At 37.7% G+C, this 16,394-nt stretch overlaps 1 protein-coding gene across 1 annotated transcript; it reads right to left on the bottom strand.

The window, feature by feature from the left end:
- Positions 1 to 1,424: 1,424 nt before the first annotated feature.
- Positions 1,425 to 15,242, bottom strand: slc26a6.1 (solute carrier family 26 member 6, tandem duplicate 1). Its single transcript, XM_086069456.1, has 19 exons — positions 14,766 to 15,242; positions 14,200 to 14,361; positions 13,988 to 14,127; positions 13,178 to 13,288; positions 12,714 to 12,847; positions 12,324 to 12,488; positions 10,003 to 10,155; positions 9,567 to 9,649; positions 7,375 to 7,522; positions 6,674 to 6,787; positions 6,436 to 6,513; positions 5,850 to 5,945; positions 5,657 to 5,763; positions 4,383 to 4,452; positions 4,012 to 4,101; positions 3,792 to 3,944; positions 2,244 to 2,298; positions 1,885 to 2,009; positions 1,425 to 1,704 (listed from the first exon to the last, which is right to left on the bottom strand). The coding sequence occupies exons 2-19, from the start codon at positions 14,337 to 14,339 to the stop codon at positions 1,681 to 1,683; spliced, it is 1,986 nt and encodes a 661-aa protein (XP_085925582.1). The 5' UTR covers positions 14,340 to 14,361; positions 14,766 to 15,242; the 3' UTR covers positions 1,425 to 1,680.
- Between the last annotated feature and the right edge of the window lie 1,152 nt (positions 15,243 to 16,394).

Raw genomic sequence — 16,394 nt, 5'->3', positions numbered from 1 at the left:
CTGCACCACTTGAACATGTTGCTCTGCCACTCCAGACTTCCTCATACAAAACCACAGTTCCTCTCTGGGCACCCTGTCGTAAGCTTTCTCCAGATATACACAGACACAATGCAGCTCTTTCTGACCTTCTCTGTACTTCTCTATCAACATCCTCAAAGCAAATACTGCATCTGTGGTACTCTTTTTTTGGCATGAAATCACACTGCTGCTCACAAATGTTCACCTCTGCCCTCAGTCTAGCTTCATCTACTCTTTCCCATAGCTTCATTGTGTGGCTCATCATCTTTATTCCTCTGTAGTTGCCACAACTCGGCACGTCTCCCTTGTTCTTAAAAATGGGCGCCAGCACACTTCTCCTCCATTCCTCAGGTATCTTCTCACTATCTAAGATCCTGTTGAACATCCCCCAAAAATTCCAATCAAATTTAAAGAGAACGTATTCATAAAATTATTTTAATAAGGAAGCTAGCACTTTATAGTAGCCTATGTATTTTGGTGCATCAATGAATTTTGACGGTCTGTTATTTGTCATTCGTCAACTGCCGGGACAATCTGCCATTATTTTAAGCCGAACCAAACTGTAATCAATCCATCAACATTATGTTAACAACGCTTCTGTCGTTACTAAATTACAGCCACTGTTTTAGGACTGTCAGTAAAATTCACCGCTGTCACTCCATCATTGTTATTATCGTGATGAACTGATGAGTGATAAAACAAAGCTTTTCAAATAAACAAACTTCGCCACTTATTTGTTGCCACACATCGTCTTGTTTTTAATCAATTGTGGAGGTGTCGGAGTCAGCGTGGTTCTCCATTTTTCCTACTTGATGATGACAGCCTTCATTGTGTAGCATGTCGTTTTCATTGCTTCTCTTCAGCTCTATATTTTAACGATCAGATGCCTTTTATCAACTTGCATGTCCACTTTATTTGGTTGTAAACAAAGTCACGTTTTAATGTGGGAAGTGTTTATTGATGGAGTTTTTTTAATACTGAAACTGAGCCACATTTTAGTTTTATTTTCAGAGAGTGGTGTATGACCAGTTTTTCCTTTACAGTATAGCTGCTATACTATAATCATATATTGTATATATATATATATATATGTGTGTATGTGTGTGTAGAGAGAGAGAGAGATTTGTTGAGTTTTGTTTTCTAAATAAATAACTTGACCCCCCTGATCAAAATATATTGTAGTTCTTGAGACTGAACATGAAAGTGTTGTTACACTAAGTGGAATAAGTAGCACACGATAATGGAACTGATAGTGCAATCACAATTCATGACTGCACTCAATTAACTTCTAATCATGATAAAGAATGATATGAAGAGATTATAATTTTTTGGGGCGGGCATCCAAAGATGCTGTGGCACATATTGTCAAACACTTGCTGTACGACGATAAAACATGAGTTCAGAAGTAATGTTTTATTTATTTATTTATTTATTCTTAAGAAAATAGTCAGGAAACAACATTATCAAAATTCAAAAACTCTAATATATCCCTGACACCTTACAACACACACTTAATAATTAACATTTTGTAAAAAAAAAAAAAAAAATTAAATGCTATGAATACATTGTTGTACTATAACATATAAACTTATTTTTCCAGCATCCACATTTAATGGCACCATAATTTTGAGATGTACAGCAGTCCAAGTTGTACATTCAACTTTAGATTGCATCCGAGGTCATTTCCTGAGAAAAGACAAATACAAAAAATCAAACCTATTTCGTGATAGGCTAAAACAGGCAAGTTGTCTTCTATATTATCGAAGTGTAAAACATGTGGGAACTGTTTTCATTTGTTTAAGGAGAAAAAAGTCACACACACCGATAATTAAAAAGAGTAACATATGTTCCGAAACATTCACACACCTCAAACAGCGCAGGCGGAGAGCTGACACAACGATGGATGGCATGATGGACTGATGGGAAGATGGCGGAGCGGGGCAGGCTGTTGGGGATGCAACCCTGATACCGAAGCTGGGATAAAAGGCTCTCTATCGACACACAGCGCACCTCAAGTTTACTTCACATATGGTCATGCCATCAAAAATCACATTTATAGATAAATATGTTTGTGACTCCACTGAGACCTATGCAGGGGAAAAAAAGAATCATGCACACACATGCGGGTGTCGGCAACTTCTTTATGTCCGAATTGGGTGTGTGCGATCTTGAGCACGTGTCACAATGAGTAAGTAAAAAAAAACAACACATACAATAAAACTGACCTGGGCACGAGGCCAGGAAAACACGGACACTCTGAGCTTCAAAGTTCTCCACAAGCTGTTGGACACACAAAAGAACACAAACCCTGAGAGGATGACGTGAATAGATAGCTTTTGGTTTATTTGTGCATTTCTTATTTTGCTTATCAGTGAGGTCAAAGAGGTGATAAAGTTGTAACAGTAAGATTGGTTAGCCATTCATCTAAAGCCGTGAAATCTAAGATGGTGTGCAATCAACAGGGTGTGTGTCATATGTTCATGATCATGTGACCACTGAACATTTGAAAGGATTTTCTGAAAGGGAAGAAAAAACAAAGTTGTGCTCCACAAATCAAATCATTACACATCACCAAGTTGGACACTTCAATTCAAGTTGTTGCCTGCTAGTCTGATTTCAAAATAACATTTTCAAAAAGTTAAGAAGAATTTTTACAGTGAATACGGTGTTTATTTGTAAATTAAATATGAGGTGGGTATTATTTTGATACCCTGCCATTGGCTGGCAACCAGTCCAGCCCACGCTCTGCTCACACGTGACCCTGAACAGGATACGCGGTAGGAAATAATACATGATTAATTTTATTTTATTTTTTTTATTGCATCACCATATAAGGACATATTGACAACATTACTTACATACCTTGAAAGTACTCATCAAATAGGAGGTAGGAGTTAATGGAGTTTGCTGCAGATCAATTGTTTTCCCTGCCACCGTAGGGACCCCAGCTCAAGCAAAGAAAAATGTAAATTTGATCAACCATGTACAATACGGGAAATTTTGGGATCTGTAATTCATTCACTGCCAGCCCAGTGAAAATCAATCTTTTGACGTCTATAGCCGCTGTCACTGGCAGCGAATGAGTTGAGAAAAAACAAACAAACATTGTTCAGAGGACGTTACCATACTTATTGTGTCAATTCAATGATTAAAATTAGGGCTGGGCGAGTATTGATATCAGGTATCGGCCGATACTCGGCCTTATTTCATCGGTACTCATGATGGCGGCCGGTACTAGTATTGGCTGCCTTTTTGTGGCTGTTTTACAAACGGGAACTAAAGGCATGCACGTCTGAGAGATGCCCATTAAGATGCCATTTCTGTAAGCAAACAGTATGTAAAGAAATAGCAAAAGAACACAGTAAATTGTCATTAATGTCATGCAGTTTTTGGTTATTGATTTTATTGGAAATGTTATGTATCAAAAGTGGTATCGCGCTTGTTATCGGTATTTACTCAAGAGTTGAGTACTCTGTCTGAAAAAAGTGGTATCAAATATCCTAAATTAATATGCAATGAATTGCTTCTAATTGCCTCAAATTAAATTGGATACATGTTGTAATCATGCTCCACCGCTCGTAAACATCAAGTCTTAAGTCATATAACCTATGAATAAAGACCAATTGTGAGAACACACATCTCAGTGCTCTCTAAATCTTGGTCCACAAATGTGACAGGTGTCGGTTTGTTGACCCAGAAGGCTGACGTCAGTCGCGTCATCTTGCCTCCACTGTGCTTTTACAAGATCAATATGGAAACAATTGATGGATCACCTCGCAGAGTGCTGTCATGGCCACCGAGTCCGTAAAGCTGACCAAGCTGAGATCCAGAATCAAGGCGTGGCTGCGTGTCGGCGCCTGGGCAGAGGAGGACATCAAGGGGGTTCGGACTCCTGCCGGGTTCTCCTCCTGAGCTCGACGCACTATCTGGGCGGAGAAGGGAAAAGTTGGAGACAATTCCATGACGCTGAGTTTGTTTGTGTGTGTTTTCCACCTGTGTGATCTCAGTGAAGACCAGTTCAGAGTTAGCAAAATAAATTGGACTGCGACAAAGGATTATGGTAACTCCGGGAACCATCTTTGCCTGAGAAACATACACACATCATAATCACTTCTGCTCAAGAAAGAAGGATGCAACCTTGATCCAACATACAGTAGATATCATGGACATTCCTTCCTATATTTTCTATGCCCACGTGTCGAACCAAAAATTCAGATTTATACCATTTTTAGCCATTATTTTTTTCTTGATTGGCTAAGATGGTATCCAGTCAACCATAGAACAAAAGCAAAACATATAACTGGTCAAAGATGAAAAAGGTCTTTGAAAAAATAAAACAGGTATTAAAAAAACAGTGAAAACACCTGAGTGTAGAGTTGCACATCTCTGTAACAATCTGTACCAGGAATTTGACCTAACACAGAAGTGGAGAAGCTGGAAGATAAGGACACATGAGAGAAATATTCATCAGGACAACATGACACAAACGACCACACAGCTAATTGGGGAGAGAAGCTAAAAAGGTATAAAAGCTCTACTATATAATTCAAACAACACAATGCAAATGCAATTAACATTTTTATGTCAACTGTTCCACACAATTAATTACAACTAAAATAATAGTACAACGTACTTGTAAATTTCTACAAACATATGTAATCCTATTAACGGCTTAGGTTATTTTATTAATTGTACAAGCATATTAAACTGATGTCAATATGAATATACTTTATCATTATTGATATACAATTACACCATGAAATACGAGTTAAAAATAATAATAATCCGTAACCATTTCATTTCTTTCTCCACTGAAATTAATGAAAATGCCATTAAGATATTCCCACCTCTCCCCATAAACAAAAATTTTTTGTAGCGTGTTTTCCAATAAGAAAAATAGCACCCTGTAATGTACTTAATTAAAAGACATTTTGACAAGTTTTGCTTCATATCAATAGATATGCAGCTCCTCCTAGTGTGCAAACCTTGACCACTGGAAGGGAGTGTTATATAGACATAGAGAACACATGAAGAAGAATTTCACAACTGACTCAATAAGCTGCCATAGTGTTCTTTTTTATTATTTTTTTTTTTTTGTTACAACTTTTGTGCTTGAACATCCGTTGCTTGACTGCAAGTTTGCAACACAAATGCTCTTTGTTAGTCCATCTAAGGCATTTTGCATTGATACCATTAAGCGAACTTTTCCATGTTTGATTGTTTTAAAAACACATGTACCGGTATATGTATTTCTCTTTGTTTAATATTTACTTTGACAGTAAAGTATAAGTAGGAGTAGCAATAAACATCTTGAAGCCTCTTTTTTGAAGAAGTGCTCACAATTTGCCAAACTGCAGCTTGGTTTAAAGTTGACTGAGTTAATTGGACACCATACAGTGCTTGTATTTAGGTCAAAGCAAAAAAAAAAAATATATATATATATATTTTTTTTAACTAGTAAATCGGGTCACATGTATTGCAAGGCAGGACTGTATTTATTTTAGGGTAAGGTCATTTGCTGTGTTCAGTTGTGAGGTGATCAGTTCAGTCATAATTAATATCATGCAAAAAAAAATGACAGCAGTTTAAGAGAAAAAAACTGAAGTAGTAGAAGGTAGGAAAAAATAAAAACACTGACCGTTGTGTTCTGTAGATGAGCATAAGCAGAGAGAAAGGTATGGCCACTGCCAGTCCCAGGTCCAGGTTTAGGACTAGGGTTGAGATCAGTGATGCCACCCACACAAGCTTGAGTAGAGCAGAGGTCAAAAGTTCATGGTCAGGAAGGCACTGGTGAGTAGTGTCATGATAATCGGGTGCAGTTTGTATACTACCAGATCGATGCGATCAGACTTCCATAACGAAACCACATCTTTAAACTGAGCCAGTAACCCCTGCAGGTTCACCACAATGATTACTGCTAACACTGCCTGGAACACACAGTAAGTTTCATTCATTGCCGTGACGTGATAATTCCGTCCGTTTTCTACCACTTGTCCTGGTCAGGATTATGGGTGAGCGTCGACGAATCCTCTCGGCATAGAGAATAGTTTGGTGACGACTCAGTTTGTCCAGGAAATTGTGTGTACCATAGTAACATAAAGTGTCCAATGTCAGCATCCTTACAGACTTTCCAGCATTTTACCGAGCTTTATATTTTCATATTTGCGTAGTATAGCAGTGACCCTGTGACTTTCTGTACTGTCTTCTTTCTGTCTTATGTTATTGAATGCTTCACTTTGTGTGTGTTTTTCTAACAATTAAACTAAAATGTCGATATTTGTACTGGTAGTGCGAGGAAGCCAAAAGTGAACACTTGCATGTTGTTTTCAACAGAGCCTGAATATTAATGCATGACTACAGAAAATGATTTTCCAGAAATAAAAATAGCTGCAATTATTACAAATAAATTGAATTTACCTTCGGCAGCTGCTCAAAGAGATGACCAATCTTCAGCAAAACAGTTAAAATCAGCAGGGCTGATATCAAGCCTGACATCTAAACAGCAAAACCAAAGATTAAAATGAACAATGACAAACATGAGGATTAGAATTGTAAAAAAGAAAAAGAAAAAAAAGTGTATTGTAATGAAAATCGTCAAAGCTAGAATTGATCATGTTGTCTTTCCAACAAAAAGAGTCTTTGAGGGGAACAATACCTGTGATTTGACACCGATGCTTTCTTGAACCATACTGCGTGAGAAGGAGCAACTGACAGCAAAACACTGAAACACGGCTCCTATGGAGTTACACAAACCCAGAGCCAGCAGGTCCTAAGGAGGGAGGAACAAAGATAGTTTGTGTTTTTTAAATATATAATATCCAGATAATCTTTCAAAAATATCAGCGCAGGTTCGGAGAGGGTTTCAAGAGGTGTTTGGAAAACTGCTGTGGTGTTCAGTTTGGATATCAACGAGTCCAGAAATCTTCTATTTGAGTCCGTATGGTGTGAATGGAAGAGACCACTTTGCAATTGAAGTGGTATTAGGTCAAATCAGGACGAAATTCCAAAATGACTTGTAACTTGGGGTGTAACAAAAATATTGATGCCAATGTAATGTACTGTATGGATCAAATGTTGATATGCTGCTGTCCCTTGAAATGAATTATCCTCAATGTACTCAAAAATACTGTGATGTATCTAAGGGGATTTTTGTTACCTTACCTAACAAATAAAAATGCAGCTTATGAAACACCAGCAGAAGATGACCCAAATATCTACTGATTGCATGATGTGAAATAATAGAGATACCCTAAAGTTGATTGACCAGCCTGGACACTTCGTTTGGGTTCGGGTGAACACGGGTGCAAAGTACATCAGTAAGAATAACGTTCAGTTGTTATTGAAGAACTACTGCACCTGGCTGGAGTCAAAGTGGTAACCATGTTTGTGGGCGAACACTGAGCCCATGGCCGAGAGGAAGCTGAAGCCCACCAGAGCGACCGACAGAGCCGGAATGAAAAGTTCCCTGACCATTGAGAGAGACGGGAGGACGGGTGCCGACAGCCTGCAAAAGAGGAAGGACAACAGAAAACACCCGTTGAATGACAGTTCAATTCAATTCAGAATGTCATTGAAACAACGTCATTTTATCACTGACCTCAATAATCAATACTCTTACCATTGAAAGCTATGGGTTTCTTTTAGATTCAGCAATGTAATCTGAAGGGCTCAATTATTCACACGCAATGATGAGGCGAGCTTCACCACTTACGTGAGCAAATAGTCCAACAGTTTAAGAAAAACGCGCAAGGAATTTAGGCATCATCTATAGTCCATAATATCAGCAAAAGATTCAGAAAACCAGGAGAAATCTCTGCTTGCAAGCAGCCAGGCGAAAAAATATTAACATTAACTCATTTGCTGCCATAAATTCATAAAAAAAAAAATTATGGCAAGAGGCAATTACAATTTTGAATTGTAATTAATTGCATGACTTTACTAGTTAACTCATGATTAATCACACATTTTACATCTGTTCTAAATGTACAATAAAAAAAATTCTAGGTTTTCATACTCTTGTTAACAAAAGTGGGAAAAAACATTAAACTAATAGAAATAGTTCAAATGATTTTTTTTTTTTTTACATTTATAGCCGTCAATGGCAGTGAATGAATAAAAAAAACTGAAAAGAAAAGATTATAAAAAATTCGGGGGCGTCCGGCGATTAAAGTTTTTAATCGTAATTAATTAAATGACTTCACTAGTTAAGTTGTGATTAATCACAAATTTCATATCTGTTTTAAATGTACAATAAAAAAAATTATAGGTTTCATACAATTGTTAACAAAAGTGGAAACAAATTTAAACTGATAGAAATAGTTAAAAGGAATTTTTGACGTTTATAGCTGTCAATGGCAGTGAATGAGTTAAATGCCCGTGAGTACCTTTCATCTCTCAACTGGCACTGCATTAAAAAAACAACAACAACGGCATAGTGATATATTATATTATCTTGGATACACTTGGGCTAAGGAACCATTATCAGTTAGCAAAGTTTGTTGCTATAAATGCAAGTAAAAACTCAACCATGCAAAGCAAAAACCATATATCAAAGAACACCCAGACACACAATTGGCTTCTCTTCTCTTGGTTGGACTCAAAGTGGAAAAGTGTGCTGTGGTCTGACGTTTGATTGTAACTTGTTGGGAGACGTCACGCACCAACATTCCATTGATTTTGTATAGGATACGCACACCTCAAACAAAAGCCTCTCACGACTTAACGGTTGAAGATGTAGATTCCAGAATTCCATGGCTCGTTAGAACGGCAAGGGTTTGGGGAACGCGAGCATGTTCTCAGTTTTTTAATCGGATGAAAAATGACCAAATGAGAGCAGGTTGAAAACTTATGATTGATCGAAAAGGAAGAGGTAAAAACGGCGAAATTAACATTGAAAAAGAGGCGAAATAGTCCGACTTCTCCTCGCTTAAAGTGAAAATAAAGGTACTAAATGACACCTCAGCCAAATAAAATTGTGGCCATGGTGACGAGTTGAAGTGAAACTTTTGGAAATAGATTTTTTGGTTCCCGCCACTCAAAGCTTAATTGCTCCACTCAAGCCCATGCAATACACACCAATGTTATAAGGCTATTTCACTCACTGTCTTTGAACCCGCACAGGGGAGAGAGCTTTCATTCCTTAAATTTTTTTTTGACACTGAGCTAAAGATGAGAAAAATTGCAACAAAATGAGCTAAAATTCATATCGGTCAGGAAACGTATGCGCGCGCAGCGTGTCTTGGAAAAAGGTGCTTGATTGGAGTTGATCTCTTTCGGTTTCCCATTCATTCCTATGGGACTTTTTAGGGAATTTTTTTGGGAATAGCGTCGCCATGGTAACTGGGAATTCCTAGAAAAATAATAGCGCAGTGAGTCAGATCGAGCCGCATCGTTTGATACCTCATTTGTCCCGGTGCGATCTACGGTACGGGCCGCATTTTTGCGGAAAAATCCGTGGAAGATGATATAAAAAAAACAACAATAAACACTTTTTCTAGGATAGTAATATGTGCCTGCTTGCTTCGCAATAATAAGACTATTCTACTGACCCAGAGGGAATGTCTCCAACCACCTGGACTCTGTGTTGTCCAGCCAGGTCCATCTGTACAGAGATCACAGTTCCCAGGACAATCTGTAAGCACCCCCCCCCCCCATAAACATTATGAACTGAAGTGCTGTATTATATTTCCATTATAAAGTAAACACATTCGTCAAAATATGCAGTAATGGAACAAAGAAAATAAATTAATTGAGGGGCAAGCTTGCCAAAATAACATTTTAAAAAAATCATCCATAGTGAGTGGAATATAGTTACACCTACTAAATTAGTCATGTTAAAAAATACAATAAAAAATATATATACATATACATGAATCTCATACATTCTAACATGCTCTGTACTTACTGTACTGTACTACGCATAATTAATTTAACTAATTTGTCATTGGCGCATTCGTTCACATGGGTGATTGCATGTGTTCTCACCAATATAGCTTCCCAAGGTATGGCCACTGGCAGCTTGCTTTTAAAACGTGTATTCAGCATTTTGCCGCTGATGAGAATCACCATGGAAACCACGGTGACTGACAGAGTTCCTGGTATCGCGCTGGTCATCCCACACAAGACATCGTATACAGTCTTAGGGAAGAGGACATAATCAATAAGGCAACACATTTAAAAGCCATACACGCGCATGTAACTTTCTGTATGTATTTTAAAATGAATATAGAGTACTTCAAAGCTCCAAATTAAACTTTTCTCATGATGGTTTTATAGTGCATTTATTTCATAGTGTGTTTTTTCTGAATTTGGTGGAAAAAGTATGTGAACTCCTCAGCTAATGACTTGGAGTCAGGATAAAAGCATTGCCTGATGTGAATCATGCCTTGCACAAAAAGACGACTTGAACTGGAAAGTGTTTCAAAAACTGTACAATACACCTCAAAGCCTTGATGTTTATCGTTCCTGATGTTAAGAAATGGAGAACGTTTATGGTTCTTGCTACTCTCCCAAGGAGTGGCCATCCTATAAAGATAACAGGCACAGTACAGTGCAGAATGCTCAGTGAGGTAAATAAGAATCTTATAGAGACTTCTGGCACAAGCTAACATCTCTGCTGACAAATCAATGATAAGTAAAGCTTTAAAAAAAAGAATGGATGTCATGAGAGAACACCACAGAGGAAGCCACTGCTGCCCCAAAAAAAACAAAAAAAATAACTTTGTCACAGGTTTGAAATTTGTAAACAAGCTCCTGGATGTTCCATGTTTGCCGAAAATGTCACATCATACAACCAACAAAATCAACGGCCCTTTCTTGGAAAGCCTGTACTGGGCGGATTCCAATCATCAGCAGACATGACCACGTAAAGATTTAGCAGTAATACATTTAATAATAATGCAAAGGTTAGATAGTTCTTATGCACTGAGCTGTCACCAACATCTTACAAATGCTATTATGCCATCTGGTGGCAGAAAAAAATATGAAACAAATCAATATCACACTCGTTTTTTACAGTACAGTACATATTTTTAATTTTAACTTAATTTTATGAATTATTATTAAATTACTGGTTCAATGACTAAAAGATGCAGCTATATTTCTTAGTTAGTTTAATTTTTTTTTCACTTTTATGTTAACTCATTCACTGCCATTGATGGGTATAGATGTCAAGAATTCATTTGAACTATTAATTAGTTTCACTTTTTTTTCTACTTTTGTTAACAAGAGTATGAAAACCTAGAACATTTTTTACTGTACATTTAGAACAGATATAAAATTTGTGATTAATCGTAAGTTAATTAGTGAAGTCGTGATTAATAACAATTAAAAAAAAATCTTGCTGATGCCCCTAATAAAAAAAAAGAAGAAAAGATTATTAAAAATTAGGGGTCGGACGATTACATTTTTTTATTGTAATTAATCGCATGACTTCAATAGTTAACTCCCGATTAATCAAAAATGTTATATCTGTTCTAAATGTATAGTAAAAAAAATATAGGTTTTCATACTCTTGTTAACAAAAGTGGGAAAAAAATTGAAACTAATAGAAATAGTTCAAATGATTTTTTTTTTACGTTTATAGCCGTCAATGGCAGTGAACGAATAAAAAACAGAAAAGAAAAGATAATAAAAAATTCGGGGGCGTCAGGCGATTAAAGTTTTTAATCGTAATTAATTGCATGACTTCACTAGTTAAGTCACGATTAATCACAAATTTCATATCTGTTTTAAATGTACAATAAAAAAAATTCCAGGTTTCATACAATTGTTAACAAAAGTGGAAACAAATTTAAACTGATAGAAATAGTTAAAAGGAATTTTTGACGTTTATAGCCGTCAATGGCAGTGAGTGAGTTAAGAGTATGAAACTTAGAATTGTACATTCATCAAATTCATTTGAACTAATTCTATTAGTTTCACATTTTGTTCCACTTTTGTTAACAAGAGTATGAAAACCTATAATTTTTTTTACTGTACATTTAGAACAGATATAAAATGTGTGATTAATCTTTAACTATTGAAGTCATGCGATTCATTACGATGAAAAAATGTAATCGCCTAACACCCCTATATATATATATATATATATATTTATTTATTTATCTTACCCACTTCTCTCTCTACTCACACCTCACTGGCCCCAACACAAGTGGACCAAAATAATGAAAAATATATACATATATATTCGCTTAATTTGCACCAGTTATCCAGATTTGCACTAAACTGAGTATGTATATATTGTTAGCAAAATTTGCCACTGCTCCAAGTAGCGTGCTACTAGTGTGTGTGTTTTTACAACCAACCCAAGCGGCGGCCATCAGTCCGGTGTGTCTCTGTGCAACTATTCCAGTCATGAGGGGCAGCTGCATGGCAACCACATGAAGACCGGCACCTGTTGTGTAGCCTCTGATGAGCGGATCGGACAACCAGCGGCACACATCTCCGCAGCGCAGCAGGTACAGCAGGAGCTGGATGAGTACACGCATGCACGAGTACATAAACACTGCTAGCAGTTTTCAAACCTGGAATTAATATGAGCTGTTGATCTCTTACAAAACAATATTACTTATTGACATACAGCATGTGAAAGGTTTTGAAGTATGTAGTATCAGACTTTTAAATGTGCAAAAAATTTCAAAAGGCATTTTGGGGGGGTCAGAAAATAGATGAAAATGTATCATCAAGGTGTGTACCTGTATGAGACCACAGAGCAAGGTAAGTTGGACAGCTATGTTTACTTTAGCTGCCACCACATCAGCACCATCGTCAGGCAACTCCGCAATGGCAGGGACAGACCCGATCATGATGGCCAGGACAGCAAAAGTTCCTGAAACATAAACACACCCTTTGCTGAGGTGACTTTAAAAGTTACATGTCCACTGAGGAGATTAGTTTGGCACTGTGCCATTTTTACGGCTTTCCATGATCAAAAGTTGCATCATTTTTGGTATCGCTGATTTGATGACATCACACTGACAAGTATGTACGCCATCCAGGCAGGATGGTGGTGAAAAACACGAGGCTGATCAAAGTTTAACATTCAAAATTGATATTTTTAAGCACATTCATCCACATAATACATTTCACACATTTCCACCTGCAACCTGGAGGATATACATATACTTTGTGGCCATTTTGGTTTTAATGTGACACTCACCCAAGGAGAGATGTCGAGATGTGCCGAATATGAAGTAGATGATCAGCGGGTAGAGAGACGTGTAGAGGCCAAACACCGGAGGAATGCCGACCAACATGGCGTTGGCCATACCTGGGTAGGAAAGAGAAAGGGGACACATGCCTTTTAGGGAATGGAACATGAATGCAAAATGTCTCCACTCGTACAGGTGTTTGTTTGCATAGAGTAAATGTGTTCATTATTGATTAATTACTCAATCATTATTATCTAATTTTATAGTGAAGTTTTGCCAACAGATATGGTCACATCCACAAAAGAGCATTATACTTAATTACACACAACAGTAGGTAAATAGATAAGTGCCAGTGGGTACTAGTTAGCCCCAATGACATGAGCAGCAAGGGCCAGCTCACAGGTCTGTTCTCAAAATAGCTCACAAGTGATGTCTTCTGTACTAAATATTGTATATTTTGCTTTAAAATAAAACAGCTTGTGTTAAATGGGGGGAAATGTTTTTATTCACCCAAATATTTCAAAAAAAGTTCATTTTAGAAAATGTGATTTTAATACCGTAATACCACAATATTTTTGCTCACAGTTATCATAATGTCAGAATCTAACATCGGGCCCATGCCTACCTAGTCGTGGCTCACTACAATACATTGCAGTGGGAAAGGACTTGAGTCTATCTCAGTTGGATGGAAAGCTGGAACTCAGATTCAAAACTGGAACTTTCAATCTGTGAACTACTAACCACCAGTGTGTCGTCGCAGTGCCATGCTTACATGCAATTTTTAATGGTACTTTCCTGTTCTGTTAAACGTTGCTCACCCTGTGGCAGATGCATGACGCCCACACTAAGCCCAGACACCAGGTCTCCCACTGTGTTTTCTCTGATGGAGTAGTGTGGCAGCCATGACAGGATGGGAAAAAAGCCCAGCAGATTGCTCTTTAACCTGGAGACTGAACACCTGAACGGAATGCAAACCCGCAGTTTAGTTGTAGTTGAGAGCATGCAGCAAACTCGTCCTTATTTGACTCACCGACATTGCATCTTGACCCTCTCCAAAAAAGACATGGCCGTGTCTACTCGCTGTCCAATTACCTCCAGCTGGGCCTCATCCAGGGCCACAACAAGACAACGCATGTTGTTAGGATGGCTATTTTGCTGCGTGTCATCCATCTAGAACCAAGTTTAGGGCTTTCTGGTAAAAAAAAGGATTTTCACTTTTAACAAAGTGTGCTTGCAATTGTGTCCTAAGCACTTTTCTGTCTGCAAAGAGGCCACATAAATGAAATGGGAGGCTTTGCAAATCAAGCAAATGAGGGAGAAAGGATGACCTATTTGAGTGCTCCCGGTATCTTGAAGAGTTCACATGCCAAAGTGAGAGTGGGGAGCAAAGCACACGTGAGTCGAGGGGGGTGGGCAACAGCCTTGAACTCTGGACACTGCAAAGTTTACAACCCCCCTTTTGTCTTACCCCACCACACTCATTATCCTGCTCTGGATGACTCGATTATGGTTTGTGTGGAAATGAATGGGGGGGGGGGGGGGGGGCACTTTAGTTACTTAACTAAAGAACGCAAAAATGGTGGGTTACAAGCGCACCTTTCTTCAGTGATGTCATCTATGTCGCGCTCCCCACTGAAACACGGCTACTCCGTCAAAAATAAAATAAAATACTGTAACATAAAATAATCATCTTAAAAACAAACAACGAGCACATCGGGACAATTAGGGAACTGAATAACAAATTCCCCATGCGCTAGGATAAGTTATAGCGTTGCATAACAGATAAAATACTTAATACAAAATATACACTACGAAAGTAAGTGCGACCTTTTGTTCCGCCTCTTCGGAGACTGGTCAAAACAACAAACAGACGTTCAGGAAGGTTCGTGGCGAGTCGTCACGCCAATAAAACAGAACATATTAAGTATACAAGTATACTGTAATTGGAGTAGTACAGTAGGCTACAGTATCTGTGGCGAAGACTATTAATAAAATAACATAAAAATAAAATCTCCCTCACACTTCTTTAACACCCCCGACACACACACTTCTTTGCCAGCTGCTAAGCCTGTCAGTAGCGGTAGCCGTACGTGGCACTGACACGGTAAAGAGATCCCTACCATTATTATTATTTTGAATATTACCTTCTAATCATGAGAAACATTAGAGTTTCGATGCGATACTACTTTATTTGGGACAAATAACATATCTATTAGAACGAGCCCGACAGTATATAAAATATACTACAAGTCCCAGAATGCACTGCAATAGAAGGCGTTCGTGGAGAAAAACGGTCGTTTCCAGAAAGAGAGAGAGAGAGAGAGAGAGAGAGGGGGGGGGGGGTCATTTGACATTAACATTCAATGAGCCAAGTCACCTATTTTACATTAGAAATATATACCTTTATTTTTTAAGGATGTGATTGTTATTTTTACCTATAAATAATAATTTAAAAGAAGTGTTTAATTGAACACAAATACTTGCAGGTATCCATCATTACTTATTCTGTTGTATGACAACGTTACCTAAAATTATTGACCCTTCTTCTGACATCTAATTGAAGAGCATTTAATTGTTCTGCCTGTAACCGTGACTAAAGGGTATATTAATAGAATACACACATAAGGACAATAAAATAAAAAACTTAGCTTGCACGTTTTTGTTAATGGAATGTGGGATGAAGTTCAATGGGGAAAAAAACACATAAGCCGGAGGAGAACATTAAAATGTCAGAGTCCGGACTTCTGACCTCAGACTGAGGCAGATGTACTACCACCTGAGCTTCGTGCCACTAATGCAGCTGTATTAAGGAAAAGGGAAAAAAAAAATCAAGTTTTCAGAGAGGATTCTGCGGCGAACGTGGTTTTCTCAAATGTGCGCCTTTTGGTCCTTCTCTAATCTCTGAAAACTTGCGCAGGAGTCTCGTATATTGTTTACAACCAGTGGTCTGATTCGTTGCTGCAGCTATAACATTTTATTTTTTTGTACATCTAACATGTCGTACTATTCTTTGGTATCTACCTACAGTTGTTACTAAAAATCGCTTATTTAGGATGCTCATGAAGCTATGCTATTATTGTGACTCTCTACAACTAGCTATAGCATATAATGTTGTGATGCTAACGTACAAGTTAGCTTTACGGAAGCTACCATTTGCATTTGTTTTTTTTTTGCTCTGTAGTAGTTATATTTTATTATATTATTCTACATAAACAGCATATCGAT

Source organism: Leptonotus elevatus, chromosome 2 (assembly GCF_054856555.1).
Source record: "Leptonotus elevatus isolate MCC_2025b chromosome 2, RoL_Lele_1.0, whole genome shotgun sequence".
Lineage (NCBI taxonomy): Eukaryota > Metazoa > Chordata > Actinopteri > Syngnathiformes > Syngnathidae > Leptonotus > Leptonotus elevatus.
The sequence above is the reverse complement of the archived record's forward strand: the minus strand, read 5'-3'. Positions and strand labels throughout refer to the sequence as shown.